Below are 17673 nucleotides of genomic sequence, written 5' to 3' on the forward strand. Positions count from 1 at the left end.
TTGACTGCCGTGTCACTTTGACTCGAGTGACACGATTTTCTGAATAATTTCAATAATTAATTATATCCTGACGACGCATCGGGCATGCCGAATTTCGTTGGATCTATGAGATGCAAAGAGGTCAAACTTTATAGGACCGGTAAAGCCTGTTTTGTGATTCTATGCAAATCTTCGAATTCTGCGACGTATATACGGTGTATATATACAAACATAACATCTAGGAGAAAAGTGAATAACTATTTTTTACGGAAAAATGGCAATTCTTTAATCGTATTGACTTTTCAAATAAAACATTAAGTTGTATTCAAGTTTTTGGTCATTTTTATATATATTGATATTGTTTCTTTACGTTTTCGGTACTTTGCAACGTATAATATTCTTGACCATGTGTTACTTAAAAATATTTTCTTGCAAAAATTGTGAAAGATAATTAATGTTTGATAATTTCAAATAATGAATTTAAATTGCAAGCTAAATATTTCGAATCAAATTTTTATGAGTTTCCAATGAAATTATTCTATATGGAATTCAAATTATAAATTATGTTTTCAATTAAATTTCAATCATGAAAAATCAAAAATATGACTTTTCAGTTTCAGAGAGGAACTTGTTTAGGCTGGATGAGAATTTGTCGCGCGCTGATTCAGTAGTCATCGCGTTGAAGTGTTACATTTCATCAGCACTTTAGCAGCCGACGATTTAGATTCTTAGGCGGATGCTGCGCGAAATTTTTCAAGTGTCTATCCTCGAACGCTACGGGACGATTAGAACGTTATTGAAATGAGAATAAAAATAAAAAATATTGCTTTAACGTATTGCCACGAACGACGGCTACAGCCGTCTATGTTTTGACGATATTTGGCCAAATTGCTGAAGAACAATTACAATAAAAAACTTGATTGTAAATAAAAATATTTAGTAACATAAGTAGCTAGATAATCGCGTAATATGACTACTGTAATACTAAATCATTAACACTAGAAATACCGCGGATTTAAAACGATTGATATATAATCTCTATAAAAATTGTAACAAATTATTTTTGGTTTCTTCAAACATCCATTACAGTATTCAAGTGAAGCTATTTGTTTTCAAGATCGTTTCAGATATTCAATGCTTTTAAGATACCAATAATTGCGAAACAAAACAATCGAAACCAGTCACTTCGACTGGTACGGTAGTTCTAGTGTTAATAATTATTTTCAATATCATTTGCCTTTGTTATTAAAGAATAAGTATTGCTATTCAAAACACTAGAAATTCTGGTGGCAGTCAACGTGTGAATAAAAAGAAGGAAACATTATTAGTATCAGTAATACACTGAACAAAAATGACGTAACAGTCTAGATAACATGTAAGTTGATTTTGGGTACGACTTTTCATCGCCAGAACAAGTCAAAACAAACGATTAAAAAAAACTGCGTTTCTTGCTTAAAATTCAAATAAAATTTAGTCATCGCAAATTACGCGAAACTACGTCATCGGTAATCAACTGTGTACTTCAAAGTGACGTAGATTTACGCCAGCAACCGCCAATGCGTTAATATGTTTACTACTAGCCTGCAGCTGTTCCCTAACGTACAAAAATGTTAGACTAACACGTTGACAACAAAGCTATTTTATTTAAATATTTCACATAACAATGCAAAGTTTAATTCAAAGTACTAAACATTCAACTTCATAGTTTTGCTGTATCAAACCAAGTGGTGGAAGTCACCTTTCGAGTGCAAAGGGTTAAATCACTGTGACAAAATCTGGGCTACGTAATATGTAAATAAACTAACCAGTAAATTTGTTGATTACCTAGTAGTAAATGTATCAATGAAAAGAAAAGAGGAAGGACTACGTTCTTCGTGAATCGAGGCAAACATCCGTCTAGACGATGTAAAAGGAATTAGTAATAAGGAAAACCGGTGCGCGAAATTTAAAATTAAAATATTTCACAAGTGAAAACGTACGATTTGTACATTGTTTCGCGATATAATCGCAGGTTTCTGTATTTGTATACATCAGCTTGTCATCGTGTGGGTTGACATTACACCATACTACGGTAAGCATTCCGCTTAATACATTGAAAGCCGCAGGATTTCATAGAGAAAAATACTTTTAATATAAACATTAATAATATAGTATATAACATAAATGTTAATAATATAATATATAATATAAATATTAACACGTTGAATGCCATGGGGGTCACCGGTGACCCTCAACCAAATCGAATTACTACAGTTCATTTCAATTAAACGACGATTATTTGACAACATTTCTGTATTATAAACAATGCTTCCGAACGCGGTGATATTGAGCAAGCTCAGCGCGCAATAATAATTACGCGATTTAATCAAATGATTTAATATTGTATTTTTCCTATTTTGTGTATTTTGTTCTATGAAATCGTGCGGCGTTCAACGTGTTAATAATATAATATAGTATATAATATAAATATTAATAATATAGTATACAATATAAATATTAATAATATAATATATAATATAAATATTAATATGAATATTAATATAAATAGTATTAAATGAAAATCATCGTTTGATTGAGTGAATTATAGTAATTCGATTTGCGGGTCACCGGTGACCCCCATGGCGTTCAACATGTTAATGAACATTTTTGAAAACATTCTCATTATACAATGATACATGTGCTGCACTGGTACCCGAACTGTAAACGTGACATCGGGTAAATAAAAATGAAAATACATGCAACAGTCAGATCGTAATATATCACAGTTTCTCAATGGAACGTAGTTAATAATGTATGTGTACATATACATGTACGTCCTTCTTTTCCCTCTTGGAAACTGAAGCATAACAGCGGAATAGTCAGTATACGATACCGGTTACATAATACACACGAATCCGAAGGACTACAATTCCCATTCGAGTCACCGCGGGTACGCGCAAAGTGATTCAATATACATTGAAAAATAGAATCAATAAAATTCAATTACGACCTGCGCGCGTTATGTAACATTCGATTTAATATTCGATATTCAAATATCCTTTCGGAAATACTCGGGTACGCTTATAATAAGACGTTACAATTAACATGATTATCCTGGAAATTTGTTTATCGATTTAAAAAATATTGTAAAATACCAGCGATTTTATCTTTTCACAATGATAATATCGAGAATTGTAAAAGATTTGAATAAAAGAACCATTGTTCGATTTATTTCAAGGAAATCGGAAGAGACTCGGCGCAACGCAGGAAAAAAGTCCAGAGTCACGTGACAATCCACCCGGTTCAGAAACTATTGTATTTAGGTAGTGCATTATTTGTTTCTGGCGTGGACGGCGCACCTGCAATATATGCATCGTTACGCTGAATCAAGCCCAAGAGTTGCATAATTGTCATTTAAAATGAAACTCTGCTACACAACTGGTACATATTTACCGATTATATAAGCCGTTTTTTACGCGAATACAACTAGAATGCGTTTGGTACCGGCACGTTCGGGAAGTCAGTGAAAAGACGTCTTAAACGTACGGAACGTCAAATGCGAACACTCGGATAAACAGAACGGTCAAAGAGCACAAACGAACCTAGCCTACGAAGACGATCAAAGTTTGGAGGGAAGGTTTACGTAGAAATTTGTATATTATAATGTCAGAAAGAAATGTATTTGGTGTACGGTGGTAAATTGTAAAAATGCAACCACGTACGAAACATAGAATTCACTGGCACGCTCCTCGAGGAAACCTGTTACGAGCGTACTATGTACATGCTTGCTGCTTACCTTCTCCTTCGCTCTGCCTGCGTGTTTTTGCACGGTTTTCGCGATCAACGCACCCTTACTTTCAGCCATTTTCGTTGGGTCGATGGAGAAAGCGACAACACTGAAACTTATCTGCGAAAAAAACACTTAATTCAACTGAAACCCCGGCCGATTTTTCTCCGCACTGAACCACGGCAAAGACACACGGGTGGAAGCGCGAAGAAACGCTAAAGACTGAACGCTAACTCGCATTCTCAGGATGGCTTGGCGAGTTTGTAACAGTTAACGCGAGGCGGCAGCACTATCCACGCTTACGTAAGTTATAGCGTTAACAGTATTGCGCCATTACAACGAATATGGATGGAACTATTTAGCTGTGCGATGGTGATTAGAACAGACGCGCGGAATAAGGACCACTCATCTTAGCACCGTAGAGAATAGACTGTTGCGCTGATAGTTCGAATTTATTCGTCACCTTTTTATTATTATTTTGTAAAAGTCGGAGTTACCGCGTTGGATTTTATAAGCTGCCTCTTCAAGGGATCACAGGCGGTTATATTGTGAATAAAAAAAGAGTAATTGTAAAATATATTGCGATTATAAATATATACATGCATTTTTTATCATGTGTTTTTAGAGGAATAATAATATTTATGGAAATTATATTTCATATGTATGAAAAAATGATTTGGTTTGGTGGGATTTGAACCTGGGTCAGGAAGTACGCCGCAGAGTACTAAAGTCCAATTTCTTTTAAAGAATATGATTGTGTAGTTACCTGCGGCGAAAATATTATTGATAGTGTTCATTAAGATTACAAACATGTTATAGAATCGAACATTTATTAATTAAAATAACAATAAAAAATACAGATACTAATTAATTACTTAAACGAAATGATTGTAGAAGGGTTAATGTCCTGTGATAATGATATTTAAATTCTTTTTTATAAGTAAATTATTTTTAAAGGTCGTATATGCTAATTTCATTGTATCAAATGATTATGTATGTATACATTTCTGCCATATAATAGGAAACGCATGTAATATGAATGAAGTATACAGAATATTCTATTTTCATTAACAATCCTAAATAACGGTCGGTAACGTCGAGCATAACGCAACGTATTGCCACTGATGAAATATAAGAATAGATCGAATATCTTGTAGCTTTTCATGGCTAGAATTGAGTGCTTTACAATTTAGAAAATTTTTTTTCTCATTAATAACACAGAATTCATCAAAATGTATTAGAAAACAAAATAAATATAGAGAACTGTAAATGAATTTGCCTATTTACATCCTACAGCCAATATCAAATTCTAAATATTTTAATGGAAAAATTTAAATACATTTTATACACAGATTATTCAAATTTATGTTGTTTTCTTTTTCAATTGAGTTTGCTTGGTTTGCAGACACTTTAGAATTGCGGCCACGGCAAACAGGTTTCAAGTCGGTACGCTACCTGGTAATTGTATAAAATATCCGTTATAAACAAATATTTTGTAATAGATAGATTAAGCCCTTAGTACACATTATCTAATTTTTCTTTGCGTCAGAATAATTTGGTTACAAGCGAAGGAAAAAGAAATTTCAAGAAATAGTAAGAAAACTCTAGCAATTATTGGTAAACAATTAATAGTACAGAAACGAATAAAGAAGGGAAAGATAAATCAATAATAGTTATGAGACACACAATTTTTGATTTGTAGATGGTTTTATTAATAAATTATTTTTTCTTATTTTGTGATGAGGATTGCTCGAAATAAACAAACGTTATGATAAAAATCCATTTTAACAACGGAAGAGAAAGACAATACACAGATGTGATATATCTGATAATAGAAGATGATAGATTACGTAAATGGTCTATCCAAAATTGCAATTGACAAAAGTGTGTGTATCGCGGGTCGCGGGTCGCGCAGAATGTTCAATTATTTATAATTTAATTTTTAATTATTTATAATTTGTTTAATTATAATTTAATTCTTTAATTATGTATAATTTAACTTTTAATATGAAATCCGCGCGAACCGCAATTACGAATTGCAGATTGGAAATTTACAGATTTTGACCTGTACACGTCATATACTCATTGTACCTAATATAAATTTGCTTTAGTTTTGGAAAAATTGGATAAGGCCATAACCAAACTGGCGACAAAGAGGCGCCAGATCCTCGATTCTACCATAATTTTTTTTTCTTATAAAACCGATCCTCTCTTGCACTCTCACTCGCTATTTCACTCCCATCCACTCTCACGATCACGTAGTTAATTGGTAGTCCGTCCAGTAATCCACTTGTCACAGTCTCACCATTAACTACATCGTCTAATCCACCTTTTTATTTTTTTGCGCCTATTTCTCGAGATTTTATCTTTTCGCTATAATCTAAATTTTGCGTTTCTGACTTTTCATTTTTTTTAAATATGATTAAAAAGTGCGAAAGTACAAGTGTAAATATTCATTTTCTTTTTAAAAATTATAATCGTAATTTAATATTAATTAATAATATTAATGATCATTACCAATTAATTCCGCACTTTAATCATCACGAGATGTGTTAGCGCTATGGTAACTTCAGAGACAGAAATTAAAGGTAATTCTGGATTTACAGTGACTTGAAATTTTGATTTTTCCTTCTTAATATTTCATTCCAAACACTTAGATTTGTACTGTTCAAACGAAATGATTCTACGAGTAATTCTCTATTGTTACTGTAAAAAATTGTAGGATTTAGTGATATAAAAGCACTGAATCGTTATAATCTAAGTGTGTACAATTTGAAAAGACGAAAATATTATAATAACATCACTAATTAAATGAATTTATGTTATATCAGAGTATAGTGTATAACAATAACGTTAACAGCCATGTATCGTTGGGCTCATGACGAATTCGCATAGACATCTGGAACATAAAATTTAATTAAAAGAATACAAATCATCATACTACAATAGAATGTCAATTGTGTCATCACGTTACTTGACAATTATCTTTCAAGATATTACATTTTATCTTGACACCTCAGAGACTATTTTAACTTATATCAAAAACAACATATACCTGAAAAATACTGCGATATTCTTTATGCGCTAAAATGATCCTTTTTAATCGATATCAATTATATATTTTCATCGCTATTACTCTAAGAAACGAAATGTACACGGATAATTTTGTATGTCTTCGTTCTTATGATGTAAATTCCCTATATTAATACATCTTTCATAGGTATATAAGCTCAAACGTATGAGCAACATATATTTATCTCTTTATTTTCTGTCCCAAAAATCACAGAGGCGTAATGCACCTCAATGTATGGTGTAAACCTGTACAAAAGTTGTTCCTCGTGTACTCTAGACTTACTCATAGTACAATAATAATGTATTTAAAATGTAACTTATGTAACCTTATTACTGATTAACGATGACTGCATTCCAGCGTGACCAGCCTTTGGCCGACTGGAGCTAACAGACAAATATGCTCCTTCAAGTGTAAAACTCCACTGCTGCCTCTGCACATCCATCAATATCTGATCTTTCTCGTCCACTATGCAACACCACTAATATTTTAACTATATACTCTATATAAAATATTGTTAGTATAACTAAAACGTACTGTGTCCAGCTGGAATGCAGCCCTATTTTTTTATGCCATCATTATCCATTTTTTCTTCGCTTTCATCCATACCCCTTCCCTCTGCAATGGTTTGTTGTTCTACAGACAATTTGTCAGTCAATGATTTACTGATTAATTCTCACAACTAACTGTAGTCTGTCATTGGTCGGTCAATTAGTTTGATTCCCAGGTGGTTCACTCGGCATCTCAGTTATTGTTATTTATATGAATTTTACACTCATTCAACAATATCAGAAATCTGTTTTTATGCTTCTAGTTCCCTGAATCTCCCCCATCTTCATGTTTTCTCTTCTTGCCTCGCGCTGGAGATGATTCTACGCAATAAGAAACATATAATTAAAATAACTAATCGCGGCTATTTATGCAGAAAAAATATAATAATTCGAACATTATACAGGCAATATAAGTCAATGTAACGTAAGGTCATTATTTTACAACTTCTTGTTTGTTCAAAAAAATATATATATACTTTCTACCTATTTATTTTTATAAGACAGCCACCATTATAATAAAGCCTGATTCAGTATGTACGTGTTAATGTATATAAACGCAATTTTAAATATTAGTTTTCATTTGTTGTAAAGAAACAACTTGCAAATTTAAATACTTCGAGGCGTTCATGAACTCAATTATTGAAATTTCATTTTTTCTATAATAGTAATGGTTAGGTCATGAATTGTCATCCATACAAGCAGATTGAATTACAAACAAATTAATATATGAAATATTTACCTTCTTCCTCTTCTGGTTCGTCATCTTCACCATCATCGTCGTCCTCTTCTTCTTCTTCATCGCATAAGAAATCATCTTCATCGCTATCGTCCTACGTTACGTGAAATTTATAATTATATTAATCACAATTATGGATGAATCACTGTATCGTTCTATTATTTTTATTTTTTGGAACCAAAAATTATAAAAAAACTGTGTGTACTATTTGTGTATAATATAGCAAAATTGTAGAGCGCATCGACAGCCATATTAAACGATTGCATTCAGATCATATGAAACTGGGAAAAAAATAATCAGCAGGCCAGTTAATTTATAAGGGACTTGCGGTAAATCAAAAGTTTCGATTTTCTTTTAAACTTTGTAAGTTTGTATATAAGAGTATAGAATAAGTAATTTTTTTCTTGTTTTTTTAATTTATATTAGGCAAGTATTCTAGTACCGTTAATCGTCCATGCTAAAGCCGTGCTAAAACCCTCAAATTTGAGGTAAAAAAATGGATTCCATAGTATATCATGGAAACTATAATGACAAAAGCTTGAATTGCAGAATTATGTACCTTTGAGGTAATATTTGCAAAAATTAATCCATTAATTTTCTATTTATATAAAACGAAATAAATGTCCATATTTAAAACAATGTTAAGAACTTCAAAATATCATAATATCAACCGTTAATTGTTCGCGTGTTACCACATTGTGATTGCCCTGCTGATACTCTATATTAAGAAGTTTCACAGCATCTACCTATAAGGATGAACTATTTATTGTTTGAAAGAGTTTATTGAATTGTAACTTTTACATAATCTTCAAAGCAATTAAATACTATCTACTAGTTGGAACTATAACTACTTTCATAAGTGTAAAACAACTTTTTGACAGCATTATTATAATGACCCATAGTACTCAAACAGTTCAAATAAAGTAGATTCATCCTTTAGATAAAGTAAATATTTCACATAATATAATAATTCACATATAATAATTACATCATATTTCACATAATATTTCGATAATTTACTTAAAAAAGTTATCGTTTTATGAATAAGAATATAACACAGAATGACTTACATCCAAAGTACTGTTGTATACAGCCGCTAAAGCTACACCACCTTCCTCAAAATCTTCATCATCCTCTTCATCTGAAACTGAAGTTCCACATTTATAATTACAAATTTTAAGCAACATCTATTTATATGTTGCATAAACAAAAGGTGGAATTTGTACACCTTAGTATCTCCCTTAGTTTAATAATATGGAAAAATATTTACAACATAATTTTAACAGTTAAAGAGGAATAAAATATAAAGATTTTCAAACTTTTCGATTAAAGTTTTCAAGGTCCTCAAAATTTTTTTTCATTGAAGAATATGTTATTTACTTTTATTCTTTAGAAAGTTTAACCTTGAAGTAATCTTCAAGTAACCTTGTATGTTCAAAATTAAATACTTAAATAGTTGTATATCAACAACGATTCAAATTATATCTTAAACATTTATGAGAATATTCAGGTATTTAAAGTTTAATCAAACATCTTGCATATTTTTAATTTTGATTAACCTTCTTCACTGTCTTCTTCGTTGGCGTCACCATCGCCCTCTTCGTTGGCATCTCCATCACCGTCTTCATTTCCATTTACTTCATCATTCTCTTCTTCACTGTCATCAACTTCACATTCATGTATGTCAAATCTGTTATACCAAACAAAACCATTATATAATTAAAAAAATGTCGATGAGATTCTTTTTTTCCATTATAGTAACATATACATACCCATCAAGGTATTTAAGACTAGGAATAAGACTAAAGACTTTCTCTCTATAATTATCCAAGTTTGTCACTTCATTGTTGAAGAGATCAAGATACTTCAAATTCTTAAACTCTTTCTACAAATGAGGAAACAAGTATTAATATTCTTATAAAGTACATAAAATACTTGAGAATAAATTATAAGCATTAGTACTCACTAAAGGTTGAAGTGTATCAAGATCTTTGATCTTGTTGCCACTAATATTAAGATAGGTTAATTTTGGACTTGATTGCAGAAGATTTAAACCACCAGAAATTCTGTTGTCACTGAGTTCCAGCTGTATGAAACAAAGATAAATATTATTTACATACAATTATTTTTCACTTCTTAGCATTATTTAAAAATAAATCTTTATTGAATTAATCAATTAAATATATAAATTCTACTGTGTAATGTATTTTTTATATTAACGTCTAACTCATTGATATTTTTACATACTCTTCTGAGGCTCGACAATCTTGGAAAGCCCTTTAAACTGGTAAGACCCACATTGATGAGACTTAAAGCTTCTAAAGCAACAAATTCATCTGTTAAACCCGCAATGTATGTACTTCGACAGTTGTCAAGGACAAGGTCTTTGATCTGAAAACAAAAAAAAAGAGAGTAAGGAATTAACACTATCATCATAAAACACACAACTTGGACATTAGTTGGACATATTTATGAACCTAAAAATTAACTCTTCTAAATTAATAAATGATATTATTTATAACATTCCTTCCACAAAAGTAGAAAAGGACATTACTGTCTGTCACATATAGTCTACTTCTTAATTATAACATATAAAATTATAATAATTTAAGTTTAATACATTATTACGTAAGTATTGTGTAATGAAGTATATTGTCTTACAATGTCCATAGTCAACTACACATTGCTTACTCTAGTATGAACATCTAGAGTCATTTAAATATCTTCACTCTGAGTTTCAGTATCATTAGTATAATAAATTAATATCTATATAATACACTTAAAATAATAGAACAAAGTAATACTCTGTGAGAATTTATCAAATTTTACAATGCCACTATAAATAAATTTTAATTTATTTTCATTTCTCCTTCATTGCATGTTCCATGGTTAATTATTTTATTGTAAAAAGTTATGTGTAATTTATAGATGATAATAATAAGTATGTGAAAGTATAGTTACAATAAAAGTCTATTAAATAAAATAAATACATCACTTAGTGCTCAATGCTCATTGCTTTAGCACCACTTACTTTCCATATTTTAAGACTTCAAAAAATCTCTACGTATATTCTTCTACAGAACGTAATAATTAAATAATTTACATAATATTATACTCTCATATATTTATTATCCTTATCGTAATTTACATGTATCTTAACATTTGCTTGAAGACAAGTGAACCTTTCTAAAAATATATGTACGAAAAAATATCATAAATATTAGTTAAAAAGTTTGTTCGCATACGACTGTCTAAAATTTTATAAAATTCATATTTAATCAGTTGCGAGGAACAACATTATGTAGGGAAGTCACGGTAGGTCTAGGTTATGTGTTACCCTTATATCGAGTAATATTTTAGGAAGCAGCTGTGCAATTACGAATCAATAGTATAAGCAAAAATTTAGCAATAATCACTGAAATTGAAACAGGCAATAAGCTTTTGAGGGAGATGGTCTATTTTATTGATCGGAGCAAGAGAAAAGTGAATGGGGAATGGAGATAGGCGACAGAAGAACAGGGGAAAGAAGCACGAGGGGGTGACCGGGACAAAGGGGAGACGACGCGTCTTGTTTAGTGACCTCAAGAAAGCTGGCAAGAGATAAATACTGACTGAGACACGTGACACAAGTGAATCCGATAGTCTCCAGTCTTGATGTTAACGGAATACATTTTCGCGTGTACGTTCGAATGACCGTTGCATCATTACTTATCTAAAAAATATATATATACACACACACATCAATCAATAATCGAAAAAAAAAACATAATTTAATTTATTTTATTGGCAAATTTATGGGGGATCAATGTAGTAACTGTCGCGCAGCAAACTTCAGCAATGATGGAACTGTTTTCACGCAGAGCTTTGCGTGTTCTTATCTGAGACCTTATGTCCACGCAACATGGTTTTATTGACGTGCACTCGACGAAACATGGTTTACTGTGTGCTTATGTGCAGCAGACAGTGCAATACAATGTGTACTCGTCCACGAAGAGACAGAGTTTATACTTTTGTCGTAACGCCTAACGTTACAATGTTACTGATCGCTAACAAGTGCGTACCACGCCTGTTCCGAATTACTAGAGAACTAAGATAATGGTTTAAAAAAATGCATTCTTTAAAATATATATTTTCATACGTATTCGTAACGGTATGTTTTCATTTGTAACTATAACTTTTTATCCACGTCGTACATTGCTTAAAACTTACAATGAATGTCAATTTTAAATAATTAATTATTGTATCCACAACAATTTGTCATTAACGTATGCAAATACAATCGTAACTTTCTTTTTCTATTATAGTAAGTATAATGACACAGAACCTTTGATGCTCGATATTTTTATAATTAATAGAAATCTTCTGCACATACAATTCATAAATAGAAATGCAGGCGTCGACGTTCAATCATTGATGTCAGTACCCGTTCGTATCTATGAAGTTACGCTTCGTGGACATAGGGCCTTAGATTCACTACCCGACATTCCAACAAGCCGACTGATTGTGTAGCGTGCAGTGCACTGATCATAGTAAATGTGTGTACAAGTGTCATGGCTCGTAGGAGCAGATAAATGATAATTGCACGATACCCAAAAGATGAATAAAGGGCAAAATTCCATCGAATTTCAATATTACATTAATAATATTATATAATAAATCACTTGTTTTTATCCCGTAACTATTACGGAAGTAATAGTTTAACTGAACCACAAAAAAGAAGTATTAGCACTGTATAATTGCACTGAAAAAAATACTACGATTAAATTTAATTTATCTAATAATAATATTGGAAAATAATTATTTATTATTAAATCAATTTAGTAATTAACAATGAGTGCCTGTGACGTAGCATAACATAATTGAAAAGTATCTTTCTTTTATTAATTAAGCTATGAAAATTTCTTTTTACCATTATGACACAATATTCTAACAATTTTGTACTGGGTTTTCCATAATGTGTATTACTATCAGATTTGATTTAATAATAGGAAATCGATCTTTCTTCGCCACATTTTATGGTATACGCAACCGTTTATTCGCACATTGAATTTTTCAGTTTTTTCAATTATTTCTTGGAATCTTATTTGTACTTTATATACAATTAAAATAAAATATTTCTTTTGAATATTTAAAAATCTTCCAAAGCAAATAAAATTTATGAACACGATATTTCCTTCTTGCTTAACATAAAAAAAATAAACATTGCAACTAAACATTGTTTTGTTTCGTTGAAAAATGTTAATAAATAAAACTGCTACATTTCAACCTAAGGCTTTCAAAATAATAGTTACAGCACTGCCGGATGGACTGCATCGCAACGCTGGTGGTTAACGCGTCGCAACCGCCCACGCAACTACGTTTCATCTTGACAAACTAAAAAAAATCAAGATAATGGTGTTGAGTGTTGGCCAATTAAGATGACGAAGTTTATTGCACGATGCAACCACGTGGAAAATAATTTTTTCAGGTTCCTCGTTACCCCGAAACGTACGCGTGTCAATTGGTGAAAGAGTGGACTCGTCCAAGATGGCTGCGCAGTGATCAGTAACACGCCATGAAACACGGTGTAGATGAAATTCACAACAGATTTTATCTACAACTTAATCACCGTCGTTTGTAAACTTGCAAACCATAGAAATGATTCTCAAATACACCACATTCAAAAGAATTGTGCAAAAATCTAAATCATCGATAAAACTGTTCTCGCGTGTGCTGGAAAACAATGGCGACGTCCACTTGCCACACGCATCTCGTAGCACATCACGCACTGGCTCTCTTCCCGCTGATTACCAATTCACAACATATACTTGTATTACATGCAACGAAAAACACACAAAATTCACGAAACATAACACAATTTTCCGAATCGACCACTGTTTTTACGATAATTTTGTAGTCATTCAGTATTATAATTATTTATATGTATATACATATGCATATATATATATATATACATATATATATGTATGTATATATTTTAAAAACGACGTAAAAAATATTTATCCTTGATTAATGCGCAGGTTATAATTTCTTTGAGCTTGGACATCAAGAAATAATTAATTTTTGCACGTTTCAAGCAAAATTCGATTAATAAAACTTTATTTTCAATCGAGAGACGGCAATAGCACGCATTAATCAATTATAGCTTTAATTAAAGAAATGAACGAGAAATCAAAAATATGACGTGTATGATGATATGGAAACGAAACATGCAAATAGTGACGTTTCGATTAAATTATTTCGTACATTCATCATATTCTAGGCTCCATTTGACCTTGATGGATTGAGGTTCTTGGAGCATCGAAAATCGCGGTCAAAGGACTGTTAAGCTCTGACATAATACTTTGTATGTAAGCAACCGTGACTTGTCAGTGGATGCATATGTTTCAAAATTCGTTCGTAGGGGACACCATCTTGTCAACACGTTTTTACATTTCATTGTAATATTACAAGGAAAATATTACCGTAACGTAACATAAACAATCTAATTTTCCGATTGATTTTTTATTTCAGGTTGTTCTTATTAATAAGAACGATGCACGACGATTTAAAAAAAAAGGGGGGAAAAAGAAGAAAAAAGGAGGGATTCGTAGGCACAGCCACGCCATGCTATGCTATAATTTGATCACACTTCCGTATAATACGGTATTTGAAATGAGAAGCACAATCATATTTACAAGGCTCCCCATTGCTTCGCGACGAATATACCAAGCGTACAAACGATAATTAACGTGGAAAATTTCTATAAATATGATTCTGTAAATATCAAAATATATCTGTTACACAAGCTGGAAGGAAAAGTTTCTTCGTTACGCGTGTGCAACGTTATTCCGTTATTGAGTAAGCACAATAAAGCGTACCTTTTTGAGAATACAACAAGAACGAAATCGATAAAAATTATTTGAAAGAAAAAGAATTACTTTGATAAATCTGGCGACAAAAGAAAAAATTATTATCGAACCAGGCGATGGTCTGTTGATTATTTGATTACCGAGCGTAAAAGTTTCAATAAATCCCATTGAAAATTTTTAATATTTATACGAACATTATTTCTTAGGCTCCAGCAAAAAAAGAAATCGCCATTGCAAGAGAGCAATGTCTCCATTGATTAAACATGTTTTACTTTCTATGCCAACCACGCTGATTCTGCTTTTGTATTACGCTGCGAGACGTATAATCCGTATCGCGTAATACCATGCATTTTCCATGGCGTAAAAATTGAAACGGGCCCGCGGGTTAACAGAATCGTGACAACCGTGTGGATTTTTACAGCGGTTTCTTGGAATGCAACAAACATATAAACGGCGCGATAAGAAAGGCTCGTTAAATCGGCAGGAAAACTCGTATGTTGAAAAACTTTGGAAAACTTGATCAACGGATTGGTTAATCGGCTGTTCGTCGAATTCGGTCAGCCAATCGGGCACCGTTTGTCCCCCTGTTTCGCAGCGAACACTTTCTTTAAACTTTCCGCCAAAATGTTCGAGAAAAACGGAAAAAAGGAGGAAGGGGAAAAAAACGAAAAAGAAAGAAATAAGAACGAAAAGAATCCGTACGACAGAAATCGCGTGGAAAAGGGGGAAGCAAGGTGAGCACAAGTGGCGTAAGATAGAAAGCAGTGAAAACTCGAGGGAACCACGCCATGCCTGTTACTTTCGTAGCGGTCGGTGGGATCTTGTGTCGGCATCGAGAACACACGTCTTGCCCGATAAATCGTCCCCGAGCCACGCGGTCACCGTCAAGAAATCCGAGTTTTCGTGCGTCCTCGAGAAGCCAGTGGCGTGCTGCAAAGCGAGTGCGTGGTGTCGGTGGTATCGTGCGAGGGAACACACACACGATTCAGCCAGCACCAGCTCTCAAAAACTGCACACGATAAAAGGAGCAAGCACGCAACACAGAATCCGCGGATATTTGCTCTTGTATCAAGAGGAAAGCGATTGAATAAAATAAGTGGGGTTTATTCGGCTTACTTCGCCGGGGTTTCTTCCCCGTTTTTCCAGCTCTATCCGCTTCTCCATGGCCGGCAGACCCGTTTATAACTCCGTACACAGACCACTGCACCTTCCTGCGTCGCAACAACTAGTCGCAACCTTGCTTTCAAACCGGGAATATGACGGACGGACCACGGTCGGTCACCAGTCGGACAGAGCCACCACCGTACCGAGGAGCCAACCCAACGGCGGTTCGATTCTGGCCTAGGTCCTATGCTCTCTACACTCGACTCACCGGACTGGCGGGGCCCCCACACAACAACAACCCACAAGGCGGGAAACGAAACACATGTCCGCAACTACTTTCGAAGCGACCAATCCTGTACTCCGGTTTGCTCGCGGCATCGATCGACGGGACATCTCGAGGCGGCCCGGCGAATACTATTTTTGCGCGCCTAAATTCATTTCTATTCGGTAACACCGTAAAAGTTACATCTTTGTTGGATTAATAATGCTCTGTGCTCGTGTTAAAATGGCAGCCGTGATAATCGCGGCTTTAGATAATCGAAGAGGAACGGATGCTCAGGCACTCGTTCCGACGGTGTCCGGCGACGGAAGGATTTGATAGTTCGCACCCGTTGCCGCAACTATTTTCAAGCTTCCGGCGCTCGTGTAAGATAAAGAATTCTTGTGAATACTTTATTTTACGTAACATCGAGGAAGAAAATTCAATGTGATTTCACAGACGGATACTTTGATCGCGTACGAGGGTACGGCGATGGTCCTTACCCCGATGTTCGGTGATATTAACGATTTGTAAACGTGAGGTATCGAGACGAAAGTATCGATGACGTAGTATCTGATTGTTCTACTGATAACGTGATTGAAAATTATATTGTTTAGTTTTATATGGTATTTTGTTACTAGTATTTTATCGATATATGTAATTTTATTTTATGATGTTAGTAACGTATGTAGTTGCTATGATAAAGTTACTATAATCCTGTTTATTTGAAATAAAAGAAAACGGAAAGACAAAATAAATATGATATCTATTTTAGTTTTTTTTTCTGTACAATTTTCTTGGCATAATTGTATGTGCATTTTGTATAATTAAATTAAATTTAATTTAATTTAATCTAATTTAATTTAATTACAAACACAAATTTATTAATGTAATAAATATTTACATTTTTTATCTGGATAATGAAAATAAAAACTTAAAGTAGAAAAGTTCATGTATAATTCATATGTTTATATATTTTATATAATTCTTTTGATATAATATTGTTTTATTAATATTCTGATGCATAAGAACTGATATGATACTACCCTTTTATATAAAAAATTAATTATCAAATCGATTAAGTATTGTGGTCTTATCTGCATTTCTGTTAAATAACGTTAAAAAATCTATTACAATATAATTCTTAGAATTCATATTATATGAAATATGAATTAAAATATCATTAAGTAAATATGACGTTCACAGAAAAATACTTAAAGCTATATTTTATAAACAAACATTAGCTATAGTGTGTATTGAAGCATAATACGGTTGATTATAAGTTCAAACAAATTTATTATTATAACATTTATCGGGTATAATGTCACAAAAAGTTTCTGAATAATTATTTCAAGTA

At 32.7% G+C, this 17673-nt stretch overlaps 2 protein-coding genes across 5 annotated transcripts in view; both read right to left on the reverse strand.

Moving 5' to 3' along the window:
• Positions 1 to 4004, reverse strand: part of Amph (amphiphysin) — a 67856-nt gene extending 63852 nt beyond the window's left edge. For 3 of the 4 annotated variants that reach the window (XM_031978248.2, XM_076369581.1, XM_031978247.2), the window contains exon 1: positions 3755 to 3993. In XM_031978248.2, the coding sequence (XP_031834108.1) occupies positions 3755 to 3823 (69 nt within the window). In that variant the 5' untranslated portion in view covers positions 3824 to 3993. Of the gene's footprint in view, positions 1 to 3754 lie in introns of all 4 variants that reach the window. The other variant, XM_076369601.1, reaches the window with a different exon arrangement.
• A 554-nt stretch (positions 4005 to 4558) lies between these two features.
• Positions 4559 to 16343, reverse strand: Mapmodulin (acidic leucine-rich nuclear phosphoprotein 32 mapmodulin). The gene is made up of 8 exons (XM_031978251.2): positions 16070 to 16343; positions 10350 to 10493; positions 10069 to 10188; positions 9875 to 9987; positions 9662 to 9792; positions 9173 to 9249; positions 8106 to 8196; positions 4559 to 7687 (listed from the first exon to the last, which is right to left on the reverse strand). The coding sequence occupies exons 1-8, from the start codon at positions 16115 to 16117 to the stop codon at positions 7626 to 7628; spliced, it is 786 nt and encodes a 261-aa protein (XP_031834111.1). The 5' UTR covers positions 16118 to 16343; the 3' UTR covers positions 4559 to 7625.
• Between the last annotated feature and the right edge of the window lie 1330 nt (positions 16344 to 17673).

Source organism: Nomia melanderi, chromosome 1, assembly GCF_051020985.1.
Source record: "Nomia melanderi isolate GNS246 chromosome 1, iyNomMela1, whole genome shotgun sequence".
NCBI lineage: Eukaryota > Metazoa > Arthropoda > Insecta > Hymenoptera > Halictidae > Nomia > Nomia melanderi.

Coding starts and splice junctions, on each gene's coding strand:
- Mapmodulin (XM_031978251.2), bottom strand. CDS start 16,117: ATGGAGAAGCGGATAGAGCTGGAAAAACGGGGAAGAAACCCCGGCGAA. Junction 10,494..16,069: donor GGGGAAGAAACCCCGGCGAA/GTAAGCCGAATA, acceptor TTTTGTTTTCAG/ATCAAAGACCTTGTCCTTGA. Junction 10,189..10,349: donor GATTGTCGAGCCTCAGAAGA/GTATGTAAAAAT, acceptor TGTTTCATACAG/CTGGAACTCAGTGACAACAG.